This window comes from Tricharina praecox, assembly GCF_024521635.1.
Source record: "Tricharina praecox strain CBS 144465 chromosome Unknown BZA05scaffold_1, whole genome shotgun sequence".
Taxonomy (NCBI): domain Eukaryota; kingdom Fungi; phylum Ascomycota; class Pezizomycetes; order Pezizales; family Pyronemataceae; genus Tricharina; species Tricharina praecox.
Genome location: NW_026250403.1, coordinates 2304910 through 2326823, shown reverse-complemented (window position 1 = coordinate 2326823; position 21914 = coordinate 2304910). Strand labels below are relative to the sequence as shown.

Genomic DNA, 21914 nt, shown 5'->3' with positions numbered 1-21914 from the left:
CGATAAAGTTGGTGCCGTAGCTCTGTAAGTGAGAGTTACGAAGCTGACAGGCGCGCGGGCCAGGGAGGTGGTCTAGCCCTCCGGCCGGAGTTAAGGCTGGGTTGACGGATGCACTAGTGATGTATCTGTGGTCCATTTCCTTCGTCAGCGACGTCGGCAAACCCAAATCCCACACTCCCGGCCGAGGAACGAGAGACGGCAGAATCTGGCCTGAAGGGGCCCTTTGATACGTGCATGTGTAAGCTCCACGGTAGAGAACACAGATGGTTACCAGCTGTTGGATCGAGTGGGTGCAATTTAAATCGAGTGGGATAAAAGTAAAGTACCGTCTGTGCGTCGAGAGTGGCAGAGATGCAGGAGGCTGCAGCTTGGAGGGGACAGGGCACGGATGAATGTGAGTTTGGATAGGCATCGTGAGATTCCTACTGGCCCTCACCCAACTCCACCCCACATGCAACAAACACGACGATTGAAATCATGACTAGATGGCGGGGTATGGCTCTGAGGAAGAGGGGGGAGGGACGACGCCCTCTTCCTGCACTCGATTTTGCACTCTGCTGACAACTGTGACAGCAAAAAGCCAACATTCTGCCGGCGTTTCGCCTTGATTTTGTAGAACAACATCCGACGCCGTGGGTGTCGCTTTCTTGTTTAGTGCCGCCAGATGTATGTGTGTGTACCTACCTCTTCCTCGCGGGCACTGGGGCAGGAAAAACAAATCAGTCACACTCCCATCAACCTCATTGTCCTTCTTCCTTCTTCTTCCTCCTCCTCCCTCTCCTGTTGCCGCTTCTTCCAGATTCTTCTTTCCTGCTTTTCCCCACACCTCTCTGCCAAACTGCTCCCTTGATCGGATCGACGCTCTTATATCCGTCCATCTCCAGTCCCAGGTTACGTTTCGCATCGCACTTCCTCCGCGGCCCCCCAGTCCACGTAAAGCATTACATAGACACATACCAGCAGCGTATTACATATACCCGTCATATCAATCTCTCCCGCCGCGTGAGCAACACTGCGGGCCTCGTTCGATCCGCAGCAGTGGATTAGATTGCGACCCGGCCACCGCGACCCTCCTTCCCATTCGCGGGGAACACACGGAAACGGAAGAAAGGCCCTGTTAGAAAAAACGTCTGTATTACACACAGGCCGGCCGGGGTCAGACGTCGGTGGTTTTGGATATTGACGCGAAGTGTGTGTGTGGACCTTCATTCGATCTCTCTCCCCACTCCACTCACGAGTGCAACTTGATCGAAATCTCCCTCCTTCAAGCCACCACACGGAAGGCAACTTTAAAAAACAGACCACCGAGACATACATATAGTCGCACGCTTCCCGCCCGTCTGCTCTGCTCCCCCACCCAGATAGTCCGCATTGCACGCCCCCTTCAAAACTTTGATCTTGCTTTACTGCTAAAGTTCTCTACTTATGCCTGGCACTACTACTCCGTCTACGTCGGCACCCTCCCGTATCTTCGTCATCCGCCATGGTGCCCGTCTCGACCAGGCGGACAAAGACTGGTCCCAGTCCTCGCCGACGCCGTACGACACGCCCTTGGCCTATGGCGGGTGGATACAGGCTCGTAATCTAGGAATCCGCATCGCTTCGCTCCTCCAAGCCGACGAAAAACCCCAATCAGCGACTTCGACGACTCCCCACACGAAAAAGAAGCGAACGCGTATCGTCATCCACAGTTCGCCCTTCTTGCGATGTATACAAACCTCTGTCTCCATTGCCTCGGGGCTAGCGCAGCACCATCATCAGCAACTGACTGAAGCTCAGTGGAGTAGCGACGAGAATGGTCACCTGGTATTCAAGGATTCTCTAGCTGATCCCGAGCGCTTCACGAGACCGGTGCTACGACTTGATGCCTGGCTGGGTGAGTGGATGACGATGGACTACTACACCGATATCGCACCGCCGCCGGCACCGCAGCTCATGGTGGGCACCGCGAGGAACGAATACATGCGTGCCCCCGTGTCAATCCCGCTGAACATCACCAAGTCACCACATCTGACGGCCGCTGATATTTCATTGCCGACATCGCTCACGGGCGGGTTCATACCGCCATCGCCGTCGTATGCGGCTTCTTCCAGTGGACCGATTCCGAGGGGATACGTCTCGCAAGCGAAGGAGTACGTGGAATTCGACTACGCCTGGGACTCGTCGAAATTGGGACAGGGCGCGGAATTGGGCGAGGAGTGGAGTGCGATGCACAAACGGTTCCGCAACGGGTGGAAACGGATGTTGACCTACTACCACAACGAGAAGCCGAGCGTGGCGACTTCCACCACCACTTCACAGCTGAAGAAGCGCGTCGCGATAAAGGACAGAGAGCAGAGAACACACGGCATGCAGTGTGGTAATCCCACACCCCCACTCTCCGACTCCGACTCGGAGGAGAGCGAGGACGATATCGACACGGTTGTGATTATTGTCACCCATGGTGCTGGCTGCAATGCTCTACTGGGGGCGATCACGGATAAACCGGTCCTCATTGATATCGGCATCTGCTCGGTGACGATGGGAGTCCTATCCCCGACACCGCCCCCACCCCAACTTTCACTAAAATCGGATGAGGTGCCGCATCCCCCCTTCACCTACGACCTGAAGCTCGCGGCAAACACGGAACATCTGCGGCCTGTTGGCGGTAGCAACTCCTCGACACCGCCGATATCGCCGTTCCTGAAACCGATATCGCCGTTCCTCAAACCGCGATCCCGCAATCCTTCCGGCCTAGGTGCCTTCGTCCTCTCCAGCAGCGGAGTCTCCGCCGGCTCGATGGGCTGTCTCAAGACCCATCGCAGTGTGAGCCAAGGCACCGGAACGCGGCCGACTGGACTCTGGACCATGCCGCGTCCCGAGGATCGCGCGAGACCCAAGAGTCGTGGGTGGGTCGGAGAGGGTGTTGAAGAGGAAGCCGTGATCGATAGTCTCAAAGCTTTCACGGTCAAGGAGAAGGAGGCCGAGATTGAGGCCCAAATCGAGGCCGAGGCCCACGTTCCCGTCGAGCGGAGTGGTGCGACGCTAGACGGGGGCGCAGAGGTGCCCACTTCTGGTGGGCTCTGGGCCGCTAGGGAGTGGGATCGACCGTGCAAGAGACGGTGGACCGTGGGTCGTGGAGAAGCGTGGAACGGTGGAGGGAACAACTAGGGGGACTGGTTTCGACAGCGAGCGGGGTGCCCTGATTATGGTGGACAAAATGGCGTTGATCTTTTCTCTTGTTTTTGTTTTTTGTTTTTTGCTTTTGCTTGGGCCTGTTTATCACTCTCGACTCTCCATTTTCGCAGCCAGTTTCTTTACTTTTCTTTCTTTCTTTTGCAAGCGGGGATTTGGTTGGCTTCTAGTTGGGCTTCTAGTTTGGCGTTTTTTTCTTTGTTGTTTATCGTACCTACCGTTTCGATTCATCTATCAGTTTGAGGTTGCTGTTTTTCTTCTTTCGGATAAATAGCAGAGTACCTAGGCATACCGTCAGGTGCCAAGTAGGAAGCAATGGAAATATCTAGTTGTTGAATTCTAAATTCTAATGCCGCTGGAGTCTGAGGGTTCGAGATGGTGTTTCATGATTCATTCAGCGACCTGTGCATTGTTGTACGATATTTAGACCAGAATGTCAGTACGTTGAGCCGTGCTTCTGGTGAAACTGTCAAAGGACTGCACGAGCATCCACTATTCACCGTCGACCAGACAGTCCAGACCGCGGAAAGCTGAAATAATGAAGCGCACAGCTACCCAAATATATCCGATATGACACTATAATATTCTCATGCAAACCCTCTGTGGTGTAGTTGGTATCACACCGGACTGTAATCGCAAAGTTGTCATCCGTTGGTCACCAGTTCGACTCTGGTCGGAGGGATTGTCTTTTTCCTCCCAGCCTGAGAGAGGGGAGGTATTGCACTGTAGTGTTGCGATGAGACGCTGCCTTGGTCTCTAGGAGAAGGCATTGCGTTTTGTCCACTGTTAAGTACGACCTACAAAACCATACATACCGGTAGGTAAGTAGGCAATGGACACACACCATTTATCCCGTTTACAGTCCCGTCTGTAGTCTACATCCCGCCCGGCCCAGCTCGACTCCACGCAAGCACCCTCCGTTGGCAGGATCCGCGCTGGCAGGCGTGCGTGGACTTTGGACGGGCCCACCACTCTAGAGTAGGTACTCGAGTAGGTACTCTCCATATTAGACCGAGTCACGAGCTGTGATTGTCCGTACAGCCCGGTACCGCACCGTACCTGCTGTCAAGACGTCCGGTTCGGCGCGGACTCCGGGGTCGTGCCGTTACGGTATCGGCTCGCTTCCGGTATGATACCGGGAGAGGCCCGTACCCTGTCTGTACCTAGCCGGATCATTGGCCGGATCATTGGTCGTGATTTGCCGTGCGGGAGGTACATACCGGTAGTCACCCGAGTCAGGCCTTCGGAACCCCACCCCGTGCCGGCGGCTGCATCTTCGCATATCTTTGTTCCGGGATCTGCAGGGACCGGAATCGGGATCGTGGTGCTGGGCTGCTGGAAGTGTACCACCTAGTGGTCCTGGGATGATTGCCATCCTTGGGTCACTGCATCATTTCGTACGGTCCGCAAAATCTTTACTTCACCATGTATACTCGTAGTGTGCACCGGCTGAGACTCCCCGAGACCCCCCCAGCACGGACGTCCGAGAACCCCCCTCCCCGTCTGTTAATTTAGAAACCCGTATCGACTGGTTGCATCCTGATTCCCGACTCGAGTGACCAATAACCAGCCAGAGTCCGCAGTCCACAGTCCTCATTCCACGGACTCACTTTCAAGTTTCACTTTTCGTCTGTACCGTACCACCGTGTCGGACCAAAGACGGCTTCACACAAAGAAGAACTCTTCCATTCGAGTTGATTCAATCAATCAATCAATCAATACTATTACACCAGTCCCAATATCTATCTATAAATCTGCGCCATAGCCATAGCCAAAAAACAAAATGCCCCCCCCTCCCCCCCCCCACTCCCACCCCCACCACCGTCCAGATGCAATGACAAAAGAAAGATAAAAGAAAAAACAGAGAGAGAGATGTAGAAGGATATAGAGATAGAGATCGGGGGATAGGGGTGGTCAGTCAGTCCGTAGACAGCAAAGCCACAATAAACAAAAGAGATTACCGCACAGTATTTGCAAACATACCGCCGACCCGACCCCACCCCGTCCCAACACCGCCCACAGCCCACTCCAGTAATGAAACATGTAAATGCAGATGCGCCGAACGTAGCTCAGTAACCCGTTCGACAGAGGATTAGGAAAAAAACAATGCAGTAGATGCAGACACGCTCCGAAACATAAAACAAAACAGTCAACTAAAAAAGCAAAAAAAAACCTCTCCAGAGTCCATCATCGTATCATCAACCGTCCCTAGTAATAGGTATGTATGTAGCTTCAATCACAAGAATCCAAAGCTCGACCTAGCCGGGTGTTGGTGGTGCTCATCGTCTTCTTCGTCCTCTCGCTTCCTCCTCGCCTTCTTCTGCTCGTATCCCTCCGCACGCTCCCTCGCCCAGTTTCTGGTCCTCGTCTCCATCTCCAGGTCGATCGTGGACTTGTTCGACCGCGTGTCGCTGACGGGGCTTCTGCCGCGGTCCGAGGGCGAGAGCTGCATCAGCCGTGGCGCGGGCGTTGGAGATAGTCCACCAGCGGCGTACATGGTGTTGAACGAAGACACCGACGAAGGCATTGACGAGATTGAGACTTTGGAGGCCGACGTCGTCCTCCGCAGGTCTTCCCCTCCATCGGCTTCTGGGATCGAGGATCCCAGGTAACTACCGATGCGGGGGCTCCCGGAAAGGGGCGTAGCAGTGGTCTGTGCGGATTTCTTAGGGAACTCGTCCAGGAGAAGGACCGAGCGGCCACTCCACGAGCGCCGTTGCTTCGGCGTAGGCGAAGGTAGCGGCGGTACGTTCTCATTCTCCTCCTCCTCTTCGAGTGTTCCGTGTCTGAACGTCGAGATTGACGACGCTCGGGATGCACGAGATGCCTTGGAATCGTACCGAGTCAGGCCCGTGAAGCCACCGAATGCGGCCGAAAGTGGCGGCACTAGCTTTCTGGTCCTGGTCGAAGAGTTCCTCCGCATATGACTCGAACCGCTGTATGCCGCACTCGATCTCTCACGCCGACTCTCGCGTCTGGCCGGGGCGAACTGTGTTGCTACATGTTCCGAGATACTCTGATCCCTGATGTAGAAGGATGTGGTTTGAATCGACGACCGTGATCCGGAAACCTTCGCCAACGCCGTAATATTAGGGTAAGCTGCGGTCGCGGGAGGCGGAGCCAACTGTGTACCACCGAGGCCGCCAGCACTGTGGGGGGAAAATTGGGACCAAATGGTCGTTGTGGGCGAGATATCCGTGTTGAGATCTGGAAGGGTGGATGGAATGTTGATGTTGAGCTGGGGATAGCTCAGGCCCGAGCTCCCCGAATTAGACCCTTCCCTGGAACCGCTGGGCCGGTCTTCGTACATCCCGTTGGATAGTCGACTGCCGGTCATGCGTTCGATCTTGCTGCTGCCTGGCGGGCTCGTACGGAACGCTGGGTGAATTCCCAGGGACACTTCGGCCACATGAACACTGCCGCCTTTCGCGTCCGAAGGATCATACACGTCCGCCATGTGGCCGATCTCATAACCACGTCCAGTGTTGACCTCCCGATTCGCTCCTCCCAAGGAGCCCCTCTGGAAGCCCTGGCCGACGAGATCCCTCGCATCCCAAGAAGGCGGACGAGGGGATCTCGTTGCGGCCGATTCCGGCTGTCTGATGATGGTGTCGGATCTGCCAGAAAACACCATGCCCTTCATCTGGCGTGAATCTCTGGTCAACCGTCCGTTCCGCACGTAATTATCCCAATTACCCTCGCGCCATACTCCCTCACTATCATCAAAACCGCCTGCCTCCTCATCGCCCCTCGACAGCCGCTGCCCCCGTCGCCGCTGTCGTCTCTTGTGTGCTCGAACGATCGCGTAAACTGCGCCAGCGATTATTATGAGCACCAACACTCCAACGACCGTGACCGCAGGTATAATGACTCTTGGGGAGACTGACTCGGCCGTGGAACGAATAGTGACGGTTTGCTCCGACATGATGATGGTGGTTCTACGACGCGCGCCTCGATCCCCGTGTAATAACCCTGGTTGCTCCCGACGACGCAATCGTCCACGGTCCCCAAGAGCCGGTCGACTTTCGAATGTCGGTTTTGCAGAGGATTCGGCGACGGTGATGGAGGGGGAGGAGTCCCTTGGACTTTTCGGGATCTTAAGGCTCGGGCTGGTACGGATTGCCGTGGGTGGGTCCGAACGGATGCTGCTGGAGTTATTGGCCGGATTGGCTCGGCCCAGAACGACCTATCGGATATTCGGCTGGGTGGTTTCTGTACACAACAATCGAATGGTGATGACGGGGCGGGCGAAGTGGGATAATGGGATCTGAAGTACACGCGGGAAGACGAATATCTGGCAAGCTGCATTCCGTGTCGCGGTGGGAAGGAGGCCGTGCGGCTGGAGTCGATGGAATGATTGAGCTATGTATGAGGGAGGAGAATGAGGAGGGGTAGTGAGAGGAATGTAATATTGAAGTCGAAATGCGAGTTGGATATTAACAGGCCGATGGGCGACACATTGAGAGAGCGACTGGTCCGAATATAGGTACCAAAGGAGGGGTTATGGAGGGTAGGGATGCAAGGGAATATATATGGATGGACGGAGGAAAAGAAAGGAGTGAGGCCGGTGAAGTGGGGGGAAGATGTGCGTGCGGGAGCCTGAGGTCTCTCGAATCTGCAGGCAGCAGAGGGTGGACAATAGCGATTTGAGTGGACAACGGGGACAGCACACGGCGGAGGGGATGATATCTATGGTATGCACGAGGCAGTGAGCTGTAACTATGTACGGGAATGTGACGACGACGAGTAGTAGGACCGGAGTAAGCACTCGGGAACCAGGCCAGAGTTAGCACCGGCAGCGGGGTGTTAATGGGAGCGTTTCAATAGACCAAAAGAAGAAGAAGAAAAAGAAAACAGAGGTGGTGATGAGATGGCGATGCAGAGTGCAGACGGCGTGGAGAACTGGGGGCCGTAGTAATAAAAGAGTGACCGGGGGAGTGGGGGAGGGGGGGGGGTGGACGCGATGGTGTTGAATATTTATGCAGGCTTTAAAAAAGCGGCGTAAGTTATTCCCAGCAGCGCGAGTCACTTGGTCCGAGCTGCGAGAGTAGTTGCCCACCAACTAACCGGATGAATCCGATGTGTGTTGAATTGCTAGCATAACCTCGTGAGGTGGTGGAGTACCGTAGGAAGACACGGAGCTGGGACCTGGGTATGGTATCCGGGTCCTTACCAGAGTAATAGTAGTTGCTTGGGCCGACCCGTGCAGAGTGAAATGGCACTTGGGCAAAGATCTTTCAGGGCTGGTTAGTGCTCAGCTAGCGAACGGAAAATAGTTGCTCATCTGGCTTAAGGAAAGACAGACTTCTGACGAGATGATTGATTGACTGACCGACAGACATCTGATGTGGACGATACGGTCTTTCAATCAGTTCACATTCACATTGGCCCAATCAATGCCCGCCCTTCGTCGCCGCCGCGCCGTCCTCCTGCATTGCAGCGTTGCATCGGACTTCTGCCTGCAGACAGGACTCCCCTTCCCTCCATCCCCTCCCCCGATTCTTCTCGAACCGCAGCCTGCAGACGTCAACAGTTAGATACCGGTAACTACGCCCCATCGATATCTGGAGTGGGAGAGAATCCATGTCGTAGTCGACACTCGCATGTTCGCATTACCGTGGTTCTCTTGTCCCCTTTGCCGCTGGCGACGCTGTTCCTCTTGCGGATAACTGGGATAGTACTCCAAGACTCCAAGTCTCCAAGCCTCCAACTCCACCGTCCTGACTCCTCCCACACCACACACTCACCTGCTCTTCCCGTTCGCATGTGCAGAGAATCCAAAACCAAACCTCCCCACCTCCCCACCTTCCCACCCCCAAGCCCGGTTCACGTCTGAGACTTCTTCCAACAGTCCTGCATCTTGTCTGCTGGTATCCGTCCGAAGGAAGTATGTAACCAAGTATTTACTTATCGAGTGCTTGTGTAGCTGCCGCAAAAGTATGGTGGCCAGTATGTAACGGCAATTAACCAGAAGGCAGAAGCCGTCGATAGTTATCCGTATATCGCTTCTCGCCTGTGGGGTGGGTGTCTGTCGAGGTGTGAAGTGCGAGGTGAGGTGTGAGGTGTGAGATGAGGTGAGATGGACTGCCTACATAACAGAGAGTATGTACTCTACTCTACTCTACTCTATGCCAACCCACCCACCCAGGCTCCCTCCCACACACCACACATTCACACAGCGCGCACAGTGCACACCATGTAAGCCCGTCAGAATCTTCGGACAATAAATCCTGCAGCGCACGAAAAAAAACATCTACTATGTACCTAGTAGCTTCTGTACCTGCAAGGAAGCGGATTCGTACATGGAAGGAAGGCTTTCGATGGTGGATGGTGGAGGGTGGATCATGGATGCCGTTGCGTTTCGCATATATGAGTGTGCACACTTCACACTGCAGACTGCACTGCACGCTGTAGAGTACAAGGTCTGATTTTTGGACTCCCGGACGCAAAGACATCGGTGATGATTGTGTCGATGATTGTGTTGATGGTCGTTTTGCCAGCAGACCGCGGACAGGAAGAGAAAGGAACGGCGGCAACTACGGCTCCGGGCGAATCCGCATGCGGCGAGAGTCGAGAGTCGAGACTTACAACCTCTCGGACAGAGATTTGGACCAACAGGAGGCTGGAGTGGAGTCTGCGAGACAGTTGTAGTCGTCCGGAATCATCATCCAACAACACTCCAAGTCTCTAGAGTCTAACTGCTCATCTCGTCTTGTCTCGGTCTCCGCACTATATCTACCGTAAGTACGGCACACGGCGCACAGCGAAAGTGCAATTGTTCGCCTTGGAAGTTGGCCCTTTGCCCTTCCTATGCGCCGTGCGGTAACATGGCGGTAGTTACTAGTAGAGTAGGGTAGTTACTAGTAGAGTAGAGACCTACTCTACACTGCGCCATGGGAGGTGAGGAGACGTGAAGTGAAGTGAAGTGAAGTGAAGCGCTTGATGCGTGCGTGTGGGATCTATAGAAAGGCTAAAGAGGTGATGGCGATTCGTGATTCGTGATTCATGACTCGGGATCGCCGAGTGGCGGCGGCGCACTGGCAGTGGCCGACTGACGAGTGCGGAGTGCGGAGTGCGGGGAAGACCAGCATCGGTGCCCACCGAATCACCGATACGACGAAGATCAGCAAGAAAAAGGAAAGAAAGAAAGCAAAAAAAAAGTGTAGAAGCGGTGGCTTCTTCGAGACTTTGACATTGACTGCTGCAGCCTACCTAACTCTCCACCTCGCCGCCACTTGGTTACCGGTGCGATGGTCCTCAGCTTCCGCATTCGCTTTTGCCATGTTGCGGCGCAAATTGTCCGAGGCTTTTCGCCATGTTGCGGCACAGACACGATGGGGAAAAGAAAAGGCTTACAAGTTACGGATTCGCGGCGTCGTCGCTGTTCGTTGTTTCACGGTGTACAGTTACATAACCAACAACCAACACGAAGTCATAAGCAGGCTGCACGAAATACGATTATACGATCGGGACTGCGCACACGACCGGCTACGGGCTTGGCTGGCTGGCTGGCTGGCTGGCTGGCTGCAACTGCAACTACAACTGCAATTGCTTTTTCCCATCTCCCTCGTCAAAACCGACATGGAGAATCCTCGTCGCTCATCATCCATCATCTCCACCCCGAGGTGGGCTGGAAAAGGCTGGATCATACTCTACACACCCACCAATCTACCATCCAACGCGTGAAACCGGCGTCAGGCATACGAAACACCGATCCCGTAGCGTTATTTCGCTGCCGAAACCCAACCCCCCTCCAACTCGAGGTCGAATTCAGAGTTCTATGTGTGCTCATGCTGTATCATGAGCCCCCAGCCCAGCCAATTCCGGTTCGATGTTGATATCGATATGGACGGCGATGTATCTGGACGGTGCAGCAACAGCAGTCGGACCCCGACGTGCCCTAGGGCCTGTTGTGCAGGTTGTTTCTCGCACACCCATCACGGACATTGATTCGCATATGTATTCGGGAGGCGGATGGCGGATGGTCGATGGTGGATGGTGGATGGTGGATGGCACTGCTTTTGGACGACGTCTTCCTGCCAAGCAGTCACTGGCGAGTCCGTGCTTCTGCGCTCTACCTGGGTACAGTGTACAACCGGCAGCGGATATCGATGTCGATATATCATATGCTCGAACTTTGCACACCTACAGTTGCACCGCGGAATCACCGCAGTCACCGCAGTCACCGTCAGCACCTTCATTCATTCAAAATCCAATATGTAACATCTTACAGGCTGTCATACATATCATACACATCATACAATCTCACATATATGATATGATATGTATGATATGTACTGCCAGCAAACCTCGACAGCATGCGTATGCGTATGCTGCGTATGCGTATGGTACCGACGATTGGAAAAAATATATCTATGATATATGTACAGCATCCACCCTCCCCCTCCCCCCTTCCGCCGCTTTTGTTGGGCTCGATGGCACCATTGGCATCATTGGCATGGGATCCCCTCCGAATGATCGGTGAGGCTTATGGATGTGTGTACAGCATATACTTCTTGGGTAATACTTGGGTAATATGCATCCATGCGATCCCATCCCATCCATACCAGTAGGTTGTCACTGGTCAGTCACTGGTCAGTCACTGGTCAGTCGCTCCAGTAAAGCAAAGCAAAGCAGAGCAAAATCCATATGTAGATTCCCCTTTACAATCATCCTGAAACCTCCCTGGTAACTAATGGCTAGTGACCAGTCTTGACTTTTCCACGCGGTTCGCCCGCTTCACGAATCACCACCACCACATCACCGAAGCCGGCAGGGAGATTCGAATTTCGGGATCGATCCTTACGGATCCTTACGTGCGTTGGGGGAAATCTTCCGACGGTTCTCTAAGCTCTTCCACCGCTTCCGGCAGTTGAAGACTCGGATGGGATGGGATGGGATGGGATGGGATACGGTAGGTAGAAAGATGTGTGTAAGATGAGTCCAACCAACCAACCTATGTACCGGCCCCCGTCCGTCTGTTGCTTGTTGGCTCTTGGGTTGTTTCGGCTATCTGTCTTTCTGTCCAGACTCCAGACTCCAGAATCCAACCCGTGGGTCGTTACTCTACAACATATCATATGTATCATTCAAGTACAACAGCGAATTCCGGCTACCCGCAGGCAGCAGGCTGCAGAAACGAAATCAACGAAATCTCGATTCTCAATTCCTTCCTTCTTTTTTTCTTTCCTTTTCTTTCCTTTTCCCGGGTTCGTTCGGCGATGATGCATGGACAATGATGGGACGTAGCACGGTGATGGGTAGGTAGGTTCGCTGTCCGCTCCCCCCCGTAGATCACGAAGAAGTTGCTACACACGCTGCCGATTACCGAAGGGTGAAACAAGGCCTGGCTCGGGCTCAGACGGTGGAGTACCTGTGCATTATGTAGGTACACAGAAAGTTACGTAGGGAAACTCTATTTCGTTGAAAGAGTCGGAAAGATGTAGATCGCAGCGTCGTACCTGGCTACCGGTAGTGTTGGTGTTAATGTTGGTGTTGGCTCTGGCTCCGGCTCCAGCTCCAGCTCGAGTTTTGAAGTGGAGCAAGAGAAGGAGGGCGCAGCCTCGCAGGAGGAGGATGAGCATTGAGGAGAAAGTCTCCCGCGGTGCCCGCTTGGACCACGGTACCGTATGTAGTGATGCCAGCACTCTGCACAGTGCACACCGGAGCTTCTTACACACCTACCTACCTCCACAACCCTCCCACCCCCCGGAACGGCTGCAGCTTGTAAGCTGGGGGATCCCCCCGGATCAACCATGCCCCCTCAATCTGGAACACTTGCAAGGCTCCCAAGCTCAACCCCAAGCTCAACGCAGCGGCGCAACCCCCTTGGGCCTTCACGGTTCACCCCCCGCTCGCTTGCCGTGACTTCCAGACGGTTCGATATGGGGCTGGGGACTATCATGATAGGAATAGGTATGTAGTTCCTGCGGGATGACCGAGCTGAGCTGAACGATCGGCCGGCCGGTCTACCGTGGGAATGCCTTATCCGAGTTCCGAGTGCTCATTCGTTGATCCCAGGTCCGAAGTCTCGCATACGGATGATACGGTACTGACGGGCGGACAGAGAGACATCCGGGCGGGAGTCACGTGCATTCGCGTATGCGCCCGGCGCATTCTACCCGTGAACAGCCTCAACGAACGGACGGAGAACTCGAACGCAATCCGGGTATCTGCAAAAATACGTATCTACACATCCGCCCCCGTCCGGACTCCGCACCTAGATGTACACCTAGCTCGCTCGGCCAGAAGATAACCCGGAGCCGGTGCGCGCGCCCTACATACAGACAATACATAGGTAGATACAGCATGCCGCTTGCGATTGTGCGGGAAAGGCAGCTGCTGCAGGCTCGAGATACATACTCTATGTAGATGTTGTATCTACGGTATGTTGGCAGATTGATTTTTTTCAGCCAGCTTCCGAAACGGCAGATACCCATAGTGTTTTGCTAGCGAGCGAGTGAGCGAGCGATCCGGCAAGGGCAGATAGATAAATCCCCCTGAGCTGGAGCCGGAGGTGCTTGCTGCTGTTGTTGTTGTTGTTGTTGTTGTTGCTGTTGTTGTGTTGTCGTTGCGGGCGCAGGGGGAGTTCGCGCTCGGGGGTGAGTACCTACATCATTACTGTGTGGAGTACTTTGTATGTAGAGTCACTGCGCTGTGATCTGCCATGTTGTCGTATGTATAGTACGATACATATCTAGAGGCGACTGTGCCCTACCTACTGTTCTACAATAAAGTAACTGGAAATCATATCAATCCCCGCCCCCACCCGCCCGATCATGTGGTGATCTCGACGCGATTGAGCATTGACCGACTCGACTCGACTGGGAAAGCAGTACCGACTACCTACCGACCGCCGCGAGGTGATGTGAGGTCGAAACGAAATGAGCGCACGCGCGATAGTCGTCCGTGTGCTGGTGCTGCACGATCGCCTTGCACGATAGCCTGCGCGCGCGAAACGTTACAAAGAGTAGGTGGACTTATAGATTACCTCGGCCAATATAATCCCAAGTGGCGTGGCATCATTGGCGAGACGAGGCGAGACGATGCGAGGCGAAACGAGACGAGACGAAGCGAGTACGACTCTGTGATGGTCCGTAGCCGGGAGTCGTGAGGAGTGAGTCGTGACTAACTCGGCGGCTGTTCGCAGGTGAGATGCTGGTGTAATCACTCTAGATACTCTACTCTGCGCTGCTCTACTCACGGCTGATTCCCGAACGCTCCTTCACGACCATCATAGATTCATAGAGAAGTAGTTAGCAGAGAACCACTCTTCGATTATCTAACTGATTTTTTGCGCTCCCGACTCCCGACCTCCGTCTCACGACGCTACTTATATCTCCTAGCGTCGTCCGAAACCCGGGATTCACCTCTCCCAGCGCCCAGCGCCCAGGCACGATATCGATGTGGTCTTTGATCCGTTCCGTTCGGACCGGGTCCACCGTTCAGTCCACCGTCCACTCCTATGTATTACACAACTCCTCTAGTTAACTAGTACCAACGTCGGGAGTCGGGACCACGATGGCCACTGTAGTCTGTCCCGAGCAATTGCACCGCCAACGTCATTGATATCTACACACATATGAGTTAGTTCGTTAGTTCGTTAGTCTCGGGATCGCAGAGCCTTCCGGAACAATACTATTTTAACTCTCTCTCTCTCTCTCTCTCTCTCTCTCTCTCTCGCTCGTTTCATCTCCGGACACGGCGGCGTCGCGGCGGACGGACGGACACGGGCGGGAAATTATCCACGGAGCTCTCTCCCCATCATCTCCATCTCGATACAAATCTCCGCCACTCCGCGCGAGATGAGATGAGATGAGATGAGATGAGATGGGCCGGATGACTACTGCTAGTAGGTAGGAGGTGGTGGTGGCTGGGTAGTAGGTAGATAGGAGGAGGGAACTGCCGGCACGAGCGACGATTCGATGTGCAGTTGGTAGTTAGAGTAGTTTGATAGGTGGATGCTCGAGTTACTAGTAGATGCTCGAGTTAGTGCAGTGATGCGAGCGGGCTTGCGTAGACGGTAGGGCTGTTTAGTCACCTGTCCCCGTGGGCACTCGGTCATCATCATCGTCAGTCAACCAAGTAAACCTCCCCTACCACCCCTGCCGGCTCCACATGGCGTCCGTGTCCGTCCGTTCCAGCTAACACAGCCCACAGCCTACTCCTACTCTAGTGTCTACAGACTACGGTAGTGATGATGACAGCATTGGTAGGACTCGGGATGTCTCCCTTTCCCTTTGCTTCCCCCTTCCCGCAACGAATGCCGGCATGCAGACCTACATACGGACGTAGCCACGTAGTTTTCAAGGGGCTCCGCTCGGGGGTCGGAGGAGGGGGGGAGGGAGAGGGGGGGATTTTTTTCAGCCTCGTACTAGCTGCTTACCTAGTCCCTCGTATCCGTTGTGAAGATTCAAGGGACGTATCCTTCCACCCACCCGCTCAGAAACATAATTATATACGGACGGACCAGAGGAGGGTATCCACAAATCGGCAGGGCATCGTGGGGGCTAGGTGGTTATGCCGTGGTCGTATACGGTACGTGCCAACTAGTTATCTAGTGTGGGCACGGTATGGTGTGCGGCGACCGATTTCGAGAAATATTGAAATACTAGAGTGATGGGTGATGACGACGGGGCGGAGTGCTTTATCTATGTCCCTGAGTTGCGGCCGGCTCGCCGGCGTTATATGTAGCATTGTAGCCATGGAGAAGTGCCGTCGAATAACTGTTGAGTCGTTTGTTCGCATAGTCATGGCCGCGTCGGGATTTATGTGTTCCCCTGTTTCATCATTTCGCATTCGACCCGTACCATGCAGAGGATAATGATGAGCCAGTCTGTCATTTTTTCTTCTTTCGGTTTCATCGATTTCTAAAGGTAGCATTTGGCCTTGGTAAATCATTATCGAGTAATAGGAAGTAACTAAGAGCCGGTCCGTGTGATGATCCGAGGAGCCGGTGGCGGATGATCGAGTGCCGAGTGACGAGTGGCGTACAAAGATCTGGAATTTCCTGGCCGTACACGCGCCTGCCTACCTGCCTCACTACTCAGTCTTCCTTGTTCTAAGTAGGAGGTATGTATCCACTACATGCTCACCGCCCATTCGATTAGGTATCATACTTGCAAGCTCCAACGTAGCGACTTAGATTCCCAGATTCCCAGATTCCTAGATTCCTACCATAGCGTAGGTAGTTGAGTTGATTGAATAGCAGCTTCCCACTGATGCGGTCTCAACACTGGATAGTTCAAGCGGCGAAGTTTGGCTGAGCGGGCGTGCTTCAACTTGGAAGCACATAAAATCGTGCGGTGACCGAGTGACGAGATGCGTCCGGTTCCAAGCACGTGCGTATGTACAATACTCTACCAGGTATACAGCCCACTCTTCTATCCTTCGCTACTCCATGCTGCCTACTACCTAGCTACCAGAGCTACGTACTGCGGAAATACTGTGTTCAAGACGGGTGGAAATATGTTGAGCCAGTGATATAATGTGATCAAGAGCTTGAAGATGCCGTCAGCGCCCCCCCTCCCCCCCCGTCTTTCGAGCTAATTAAGGACGTGGTCGGGGATGGTGCGTATGATGGTTTAGGGACATGGAGGAGCGATAGTGACTCGCATCGGCCACAGCAAAGCGGAAGTTGGTGAAGATCGAAAGTAAATACTGCCTTACAGGCGGGCCAGACTAGTAAAGGCGGGAGATGCATTTTCCATTGGATGAAAGAACCCGTTATATTACAAAGAGGAGAGTTGCAGTTTCATTACTTCATCGTACATATCCCATCACGCAGCCCAACATCCCTAGACCACCGCTCCGTTACATGGCCCAACAAGCAAGCTAATGGATGTATTTCTTCACATACGCCATCTCCTCAGCCTTCAAACAGGAAGTATCAGCACCATTGTCTATCAGACACCTCATAACCCTTCCCTGGTCGAACCAACGCGCCAATCTCAACGGGATATCCATCACCCCCAGACCGACCGACGCATCCATATCCGCGCCATGGTCCACCAGCAGCCTCACCAGATCGACATTCCCATTCGCCACAGCATCGTAAAGCGGTTTCTTCCCGGCAGCGTCGGCCATGTTGACATCCGCGCCTTCAGCGAGGAGTAACCTTGCCAGGCCACACTTTTCGTCACGCACGGCCATTCCCAGTACTGAGAGTCCGCCGCGCTTGACACCGCCGCTGACACTTGGGTTCGCACCTCTCTCGAGGAGGAACCGAACCCACTCGTACCGATGCGTCTCCATGGCGAACGCAAGCAATGGGATGGGTTCCGAGCTGAGTTTGATTTCGATATCTAGGCCGTGCTCGAGGAAGCGGCTTAGTCCCGGCAGTCCGCGGCGGTCGCGAGAGACGAGATGGGTAAGGATGCAGTAGCGCCCGAGCAGCTTGATGGTGTCGAGGGGAGGACCATTGAGTTCGAAGCCAGATCGAATGGCGTAGCGGTAGAGATAGCGGTTGATGTGGTAGAGCCCGCGGCTGGTGCGGGCGAGGGAGGATTTGTCGCGGAAAGTAGTGAGTTTGTCGGCGATGAGGAGATGCACCTCGCGGGGGAGAGAGAGGAGAGTGGCGACCATGAAGGTGATCACTGAAGCCTGTTATCTTTTCCTGGTCTCGATTGCGGGCAAGGGGGATACCTGGGATATCTTCACTGTACTGAAGGCTGGACTCGAGTGGTGATGGTTGAAGGAGGCGGTTGAGGGAGGTGGTTGAGGGAGGTGATTGAGGGAGGTGATTGAGGGAGGTGATTGAGGGAGGTTCCTGAGATATCTTCACTGCACCGAAGGCTGGACCGAGTGGTGATGGCTGAAGGTGGTATCCCTAGAGTGCTTGTGAGTTGGGCGCTCCTGATCTTTCATGGCGAGCATTTCCGCTGTAGATATTGAATGGAGGTGACATCGGTAACGCCTTGAACGAAGATTTCGAAGGTATGCCGTTGCTGTTGCTCCACGGAGACGCCGTAACATGGTGTTGAACGACCTGAAAGTCTAAAACGTGATGCGGAATGACGCAGCGGGGACCACCAGATACACACCGCACGACGTCCATGCGGGTGCCCGCCGAGATCGTGGGCCAAAGCTTCCGGACAGCTGTTTGTCGCCGATCTTCCTTCATTTGATTTACAGACACCTGACATGCACAGTGGCATCAGCGGCATCAGGTTTCGTCGGTACGACCACATGGTCTCGAGACTTCGCAAATCTGCCTGGGGCGTGAGATTCCGTATTGATTGCGAGAAGCAGCTACGGGAGGGGCATTTACATTCTAGAGCTCGAGATCATGTGCATGGCAATGGATAGGAGTCTAAATCTCGTGCGTGTTGGTCACGGATTAGAAGTTGCGGGCGCCTCAGGGACAGTGTGGGTGGTGTCCAGTTGGTTGATGAACGGTTGGCCCCGCAATCGCAACAGGCGTACTTCAACACGGAGGATAGGCTCCGAGGTCATCCTCTTATGCGGCCCGCGGTCGGTCAAGAAGGACGCCGTGTCCATTAGCTCCGTGCACCGAGAAGTATAATATTCCAGTGTAGCAACAGCCGACCCCGCCAAAACACAGCGTTGCCTACCAAACAGACAGACATGCATACATGCAAACCTGCAAGTTCAACACACTTGCAGGTGACTGCGATACACCCGTTCTTTATATCCTCCGCTGCCAACCGGATATCCCACCCGCTACGGCCAACATTCTTTCTCAAACTCGGGGGGCTGCTCTACATTCCTTCCTGGGTATTCCCCTCGGGCAAGGGCTGCTGTTGGGCGCTGCTGCAGAGCTTTGTATTGACAGCCCATACTAAAATCATCCCAATGAAGTTATCTGGCAGAGGGAGAGCATGATGGCTGATATTTACATAAGTACTAAGAATTTACTCGGGAAACATGCCTAGGTAGACAGTCTGAACACTAGGTTTCGGATCGGGAAGCAGCCCTGGCTCTTCTGAGCCCGAACATCCATGGACTCCCATATAAAACTCGTAACTTGATCTCACAGAAGAAGAAGTTTAAACCAGCACCTGACTTTGTGTGTGCAGGTTGCAACCCCAGTACTTGCGATTGGCTGTGTGTCTCTCCCATCATCCGGCGGCGTGGTCTGGCGACTCTGGTTCTGCCGGCCAATCGTTTGCCCTGCAAGTAGTACACAACTAGGCCCAGCCGACACGACGTTGTAGAGTCCCTTTATAGATGTGCAGGCGCCATAGATGAAGCCAAATAACTCGCTGTATAAGTATACTCAATTTCCCCACATGCCTCCGGCGGGTACATACTGCTGACGTGCGTACGGTTTTAAGTACCCTTTAGGCTGAGATCCATCATGCCATGATGGTATAGTTAATGATACGGTAATTCCCTCAGATTCCCATGAAGCCTCGATCGTGATGTTTACTGTGGTGCCTGCTACGATTAAGAAAGACATCTCCGAGAGGTTGAGTGCTGCACACGGGAAGTCCAGCCTATCAAAAACAAAGAAAAAACAGTGTTGTTACTACATACTAGACAAAGGGTAAATGAAGATCACCGACTGCAACACACGCCGATCATGACTCGTATAAACCCGTTCCGTATATGCACCGATCACTGCCGGACAAGTGAGCGATCTGGTAAGCCTTCGGATGCGGTCAGCAGTCAGCAGTCAGCAGTCAGCAGTCAGCAGTAAACACGAGGTTACGACGAGCAGCATGTACGAAGGACCTGAAACGTTTGATTCCCAGTTGGGGACTCCGTGCTTCTCCGAGGTTGGACTGCAATTCTGGCTTCTCTTGAATCCCGCACCGCACCATTAGACTGAGGTTCATACTCTAGTCTATAGCAGATTCCGACTGCGATCGATTGGCATCCCCTTGTTGCTGAGTTCCCTCGGGCCTGAATCCGTTTTGATGCCCATCTGGAAGTTCTTCCTCAGGGTCTGATCCATGGCACTGATACCTAGCCAGCTGCATACACAGGTTCTATATATGCGGTTCGAACGGGTTCTCGAACCAGCTATGTATAATATAGCACCTTTTTCTTTCTTCCCGGGTAGTTGACGTAGGTAGTCACAGTTGTTTAAATGCTGCTGATAGACTCTGGATCGGCGTCCCATATTACAAGGCGGGGTAGTGGTGGATGATGGCAAGTAGAAGTCCGTTGCGGCCTGTAATCGCAACGGGTAATCTCTAGTACATATATCGGACGGTGGACTGCGGACGGGTGGCAACCCACTGATTGACATTAAAGTCAAGAGCACCGACCATTTTTACGTAGTGGATCCGGTGCACTCAAGCCGAATCCCCACACAAAACTCGAGACTTCCTCGCGAAACAGAAATTCCATGAACCCCAGGGGGTAGAGATTTGAAAAGTAGGACCGTCCGTCTACATCACCTGTGCCCTTTCCATTACCTGCATTTCAGGCCTCTTGCCGGTCGAAAGCCAGCCCGTATTCGGAACCTACAAAACGATGGCCTTTCTTAACCGCGGGCACCATGCCATTCGGAAAGGTGTAGGCTATCACGTCCGTAATTGTTATGTACAGGTCGCACACACAGTAGATATTGTAGAAACATCAACGAACCGGAATTTAGAAATAGCACTAGTATCGCTTGTTTCAGTACCTAGTAGTCACTTTGTTTTGTGCGGAAACCATTGTGAGCAGAGGGAGGGGAGTCAAAAGCGGGCATCTACCTACTATATACCCACTGTGCATCCAGGATGTGATCCACGGTCCACCTATTAATAGCGCCATCGTCGAGTAAAAAGCTCTGGCTGCGGGCAAGCCGCGCAAGTCGTGCTTACTGCGCTTTCCTACGGTATCAAGCCTTCCCAGTTTGCTGACATTCTGCATTTTCACCGGAACCAACATGGTGGGAGAGGACGTCAGAGTCTCCACAGCGAGTCACTGAATGGGTACCAACATGGCCAAGGCGGAGGATCGATCGTACCACCTCCGGTTGCGCACATCCCGAACTTGCTGTGGGTATATAACGAACGGGTGGGTCAATAATACCGTGGTCCGGATTCTACGACATCTACGAACGGGTGTGTGCAAACCTTCAGTACATATCGTCCATTTCGCTCTCCTACAAGCCGCCATCCTACCATCCTACCGACTCATGATTTGTTCGTTTCTATATCTCCCTATATTCGTAGCCTGGGTCGGAGTAGCCGGAGTAGTCCTAGCCAGCAAGATGGTATTGCGGACTGCGGCACCGTCGTCCGGGTACACCGATGCACTAGGGAATCCGGTGGTGCCGTCAGAGTGGGAAATGAAGTTGTGGGAGGAGGGAGCTGAAGGAGAAAGCCCGACGTCGGAGCCGCGTGAGTGTCATCTATAGAACCATGTGTGGTAGGAGTATGCTGAAGGTTACGATAGGGCGAACGGAAGGACCGAGAACGTGAAATTCGACGGCGATCGTTTATGCGCATTCCAAGATTTTGATGTGCGGACCACACTGGAAGACTTGCAGATATTGGATTTGTGCTATTTCGGCTTCCGTTGGTGCGCATTTGCTGGGGTGGAGTTGGTCTGGGCCGCTGGGTGGTGACAGTCCTCTGGGGTTTGGAGCCGATGTGGGGTCGGCAATCGGAGTCGGTGGTTGTTTTTTGTTGGTTTTGTTGGTTTTGCTATTGCCATTATTGTTGCTAGCGGGGACCGGGCCGTCATGACCGTGGCCGTGGCCGCATCTGTTGCGGAGTTTAGCCAGACGTGCACATCTAATTGAAGTGAGATCTGTCAGTCAGGATCGGCGAGGGACGCTT

General features: G+C 53.7%; 8 protein-coding genes and 1 non-coding gene across 9 annotated transcripts; 7 read left to right on the top strand and 2 right to left on the bottom strand.

Annotated features, from left to right (window-relative positions):
• Nucleotides 1–1685: 1685 nt before the first annotated feature.
• Nucleotides 1686–3582, top strand: BZA05DRAFT_383020 (uncharacterized protein). Its single transcript, XM_051482179.1, has 2 exons — nt 1686–1708; nt 1788–3582. Exon 2 carries the CDS (start codon nt 1885–1887, stop codon nt 3148–3150), a length of 1266 nt encoding a protein of 421 aa, XP_051344593.1. The 5' UTR covers nt 1686–1708; nt 1788–1884; the 3' UTR covers nt 3151–3582.
• Nucleotides 3583–3770: 188 nt separating this feature from the next.
• BZA05DRAFT_t12 lies at nt 3771–3856 on the top strand. Its single transcript has one exon. It is a non-coding gene; the product is annotated as a tRNA-Tyr (tRNA).
• Nucleotides 3857–5410: 1554 nt separating this feature from the next.
• Nucleotides 5411–7099, bottom strand: BZA05DRAFT_414735 (uncharacterized protein; the record flags this gene model as incomplete). The annotated part of the gene is made up of 1 exon (XM_051485270.1): nt 5411–7099. One exon carries the CDS (start codon nt 7097–7099, stop codon nt 5411–5413), a length of 1689 nt encoding a protein of 562 aa, XP_051344592.1.
• Nucleotides 7100–9331: 2232 nt separating this feature from the next.
• Nucleotides 9332–10220, top strand: BZA05DRAFT_383014 (uncharacterized protein). Its single transcript, XM_051482178.1, has one exon. The coding sequence runs from the start codon at nt 9635–9637 to the stop codon at nt 9863–9865; it is 231 nt and encodes a 76-aa protein (XP_051344591.1). The 5' UTR covers nt 9332–9634; the 3' UTR covers nt 9866–10220.
• Nucleotides 10221–10914: 694 nt separating this feature from the next.
• BZA05DRAFT_19154 (uncharacterized protein) lies at nt 10915–11836 on the top strand. The gene has a single exon (XM_051479421.1). The coding sequence runs from the start codon at nt 11006–11008 to the stop codon at nt 11657–11659; it is 654 nt and encodes a 217-aa protein (XP_051344590.1). The 5' UTR covers nt 10915–11005; the 3' UTR covers nt 11660–11836.
• Nucleotides 11803–12829, top strand: BZA05DRAFT_383012 (uncharacterized protein). Its single transcript, XM_051482177.1, has one exon. It carries the CDS (start codon nt 12112–12114, stop codon nt 12397–12399), a length of 288 nt encoding a protein of 95 aa, XP_051344589.1. The 5' UTR covers nt 11803–12111; the 3' UTR covers nt 12400–12829.
• A 4178-nt stretch (nt 12830–17007) lies between these two features.
• BZA05DRAFT_451030 (ankyrin repeat-containing domain protein) lies at nt 17008–17757 on the bottom strand (the record flags this gene model as incomplete). The annotated part of the gene is made up of 1 exon (XM_051487428.1): nt 17008–17757. The coding sequence occupies one exon, from the start codon at nt 17755–17757 to the stop codon at nt 17008–17010; it is 750 nt and encodes a 249-aa protein (XP_051344588.1).
• A 3420-nt stretch (nt 17758–21177) lies between these two features.
• BZA05DRAFT_383009 (uncharacterized protein) lies at nt 21178–21883 on the top strand. The gene is made up of 2 exons (XM_051482176.1): nt 21178–21473; nt 21529–21883. The coding sequence occupies exons 1-2, from the start codon at nt 21269–21271 to the stop codon at nt 21552–21554; spliced, it is 231 nt and encodes a 76-aa protein (XP_051344586.1). The 5' UTR covers nt 21178–21268; the 3' UTR covers nt 21555–21883.
• Nucleotides 21478–21883, top strand: BZA05DRAFT_19138 (uncharacterized protein). Its single transcript, XM_051479418.1, has one exon. The coding sequence runs from the start codon at nt 21594–21596 to the stop codon at nt 21819–21821; it is 228 nt and encodes a 75-aa protein (XP_051344587.1). The 5' UTR covers nt 21478–21593; the 3' UTR covers nt 21822–21883.
• Nucleotides 21884–21914: the final 31 nt, after the last annotated feature.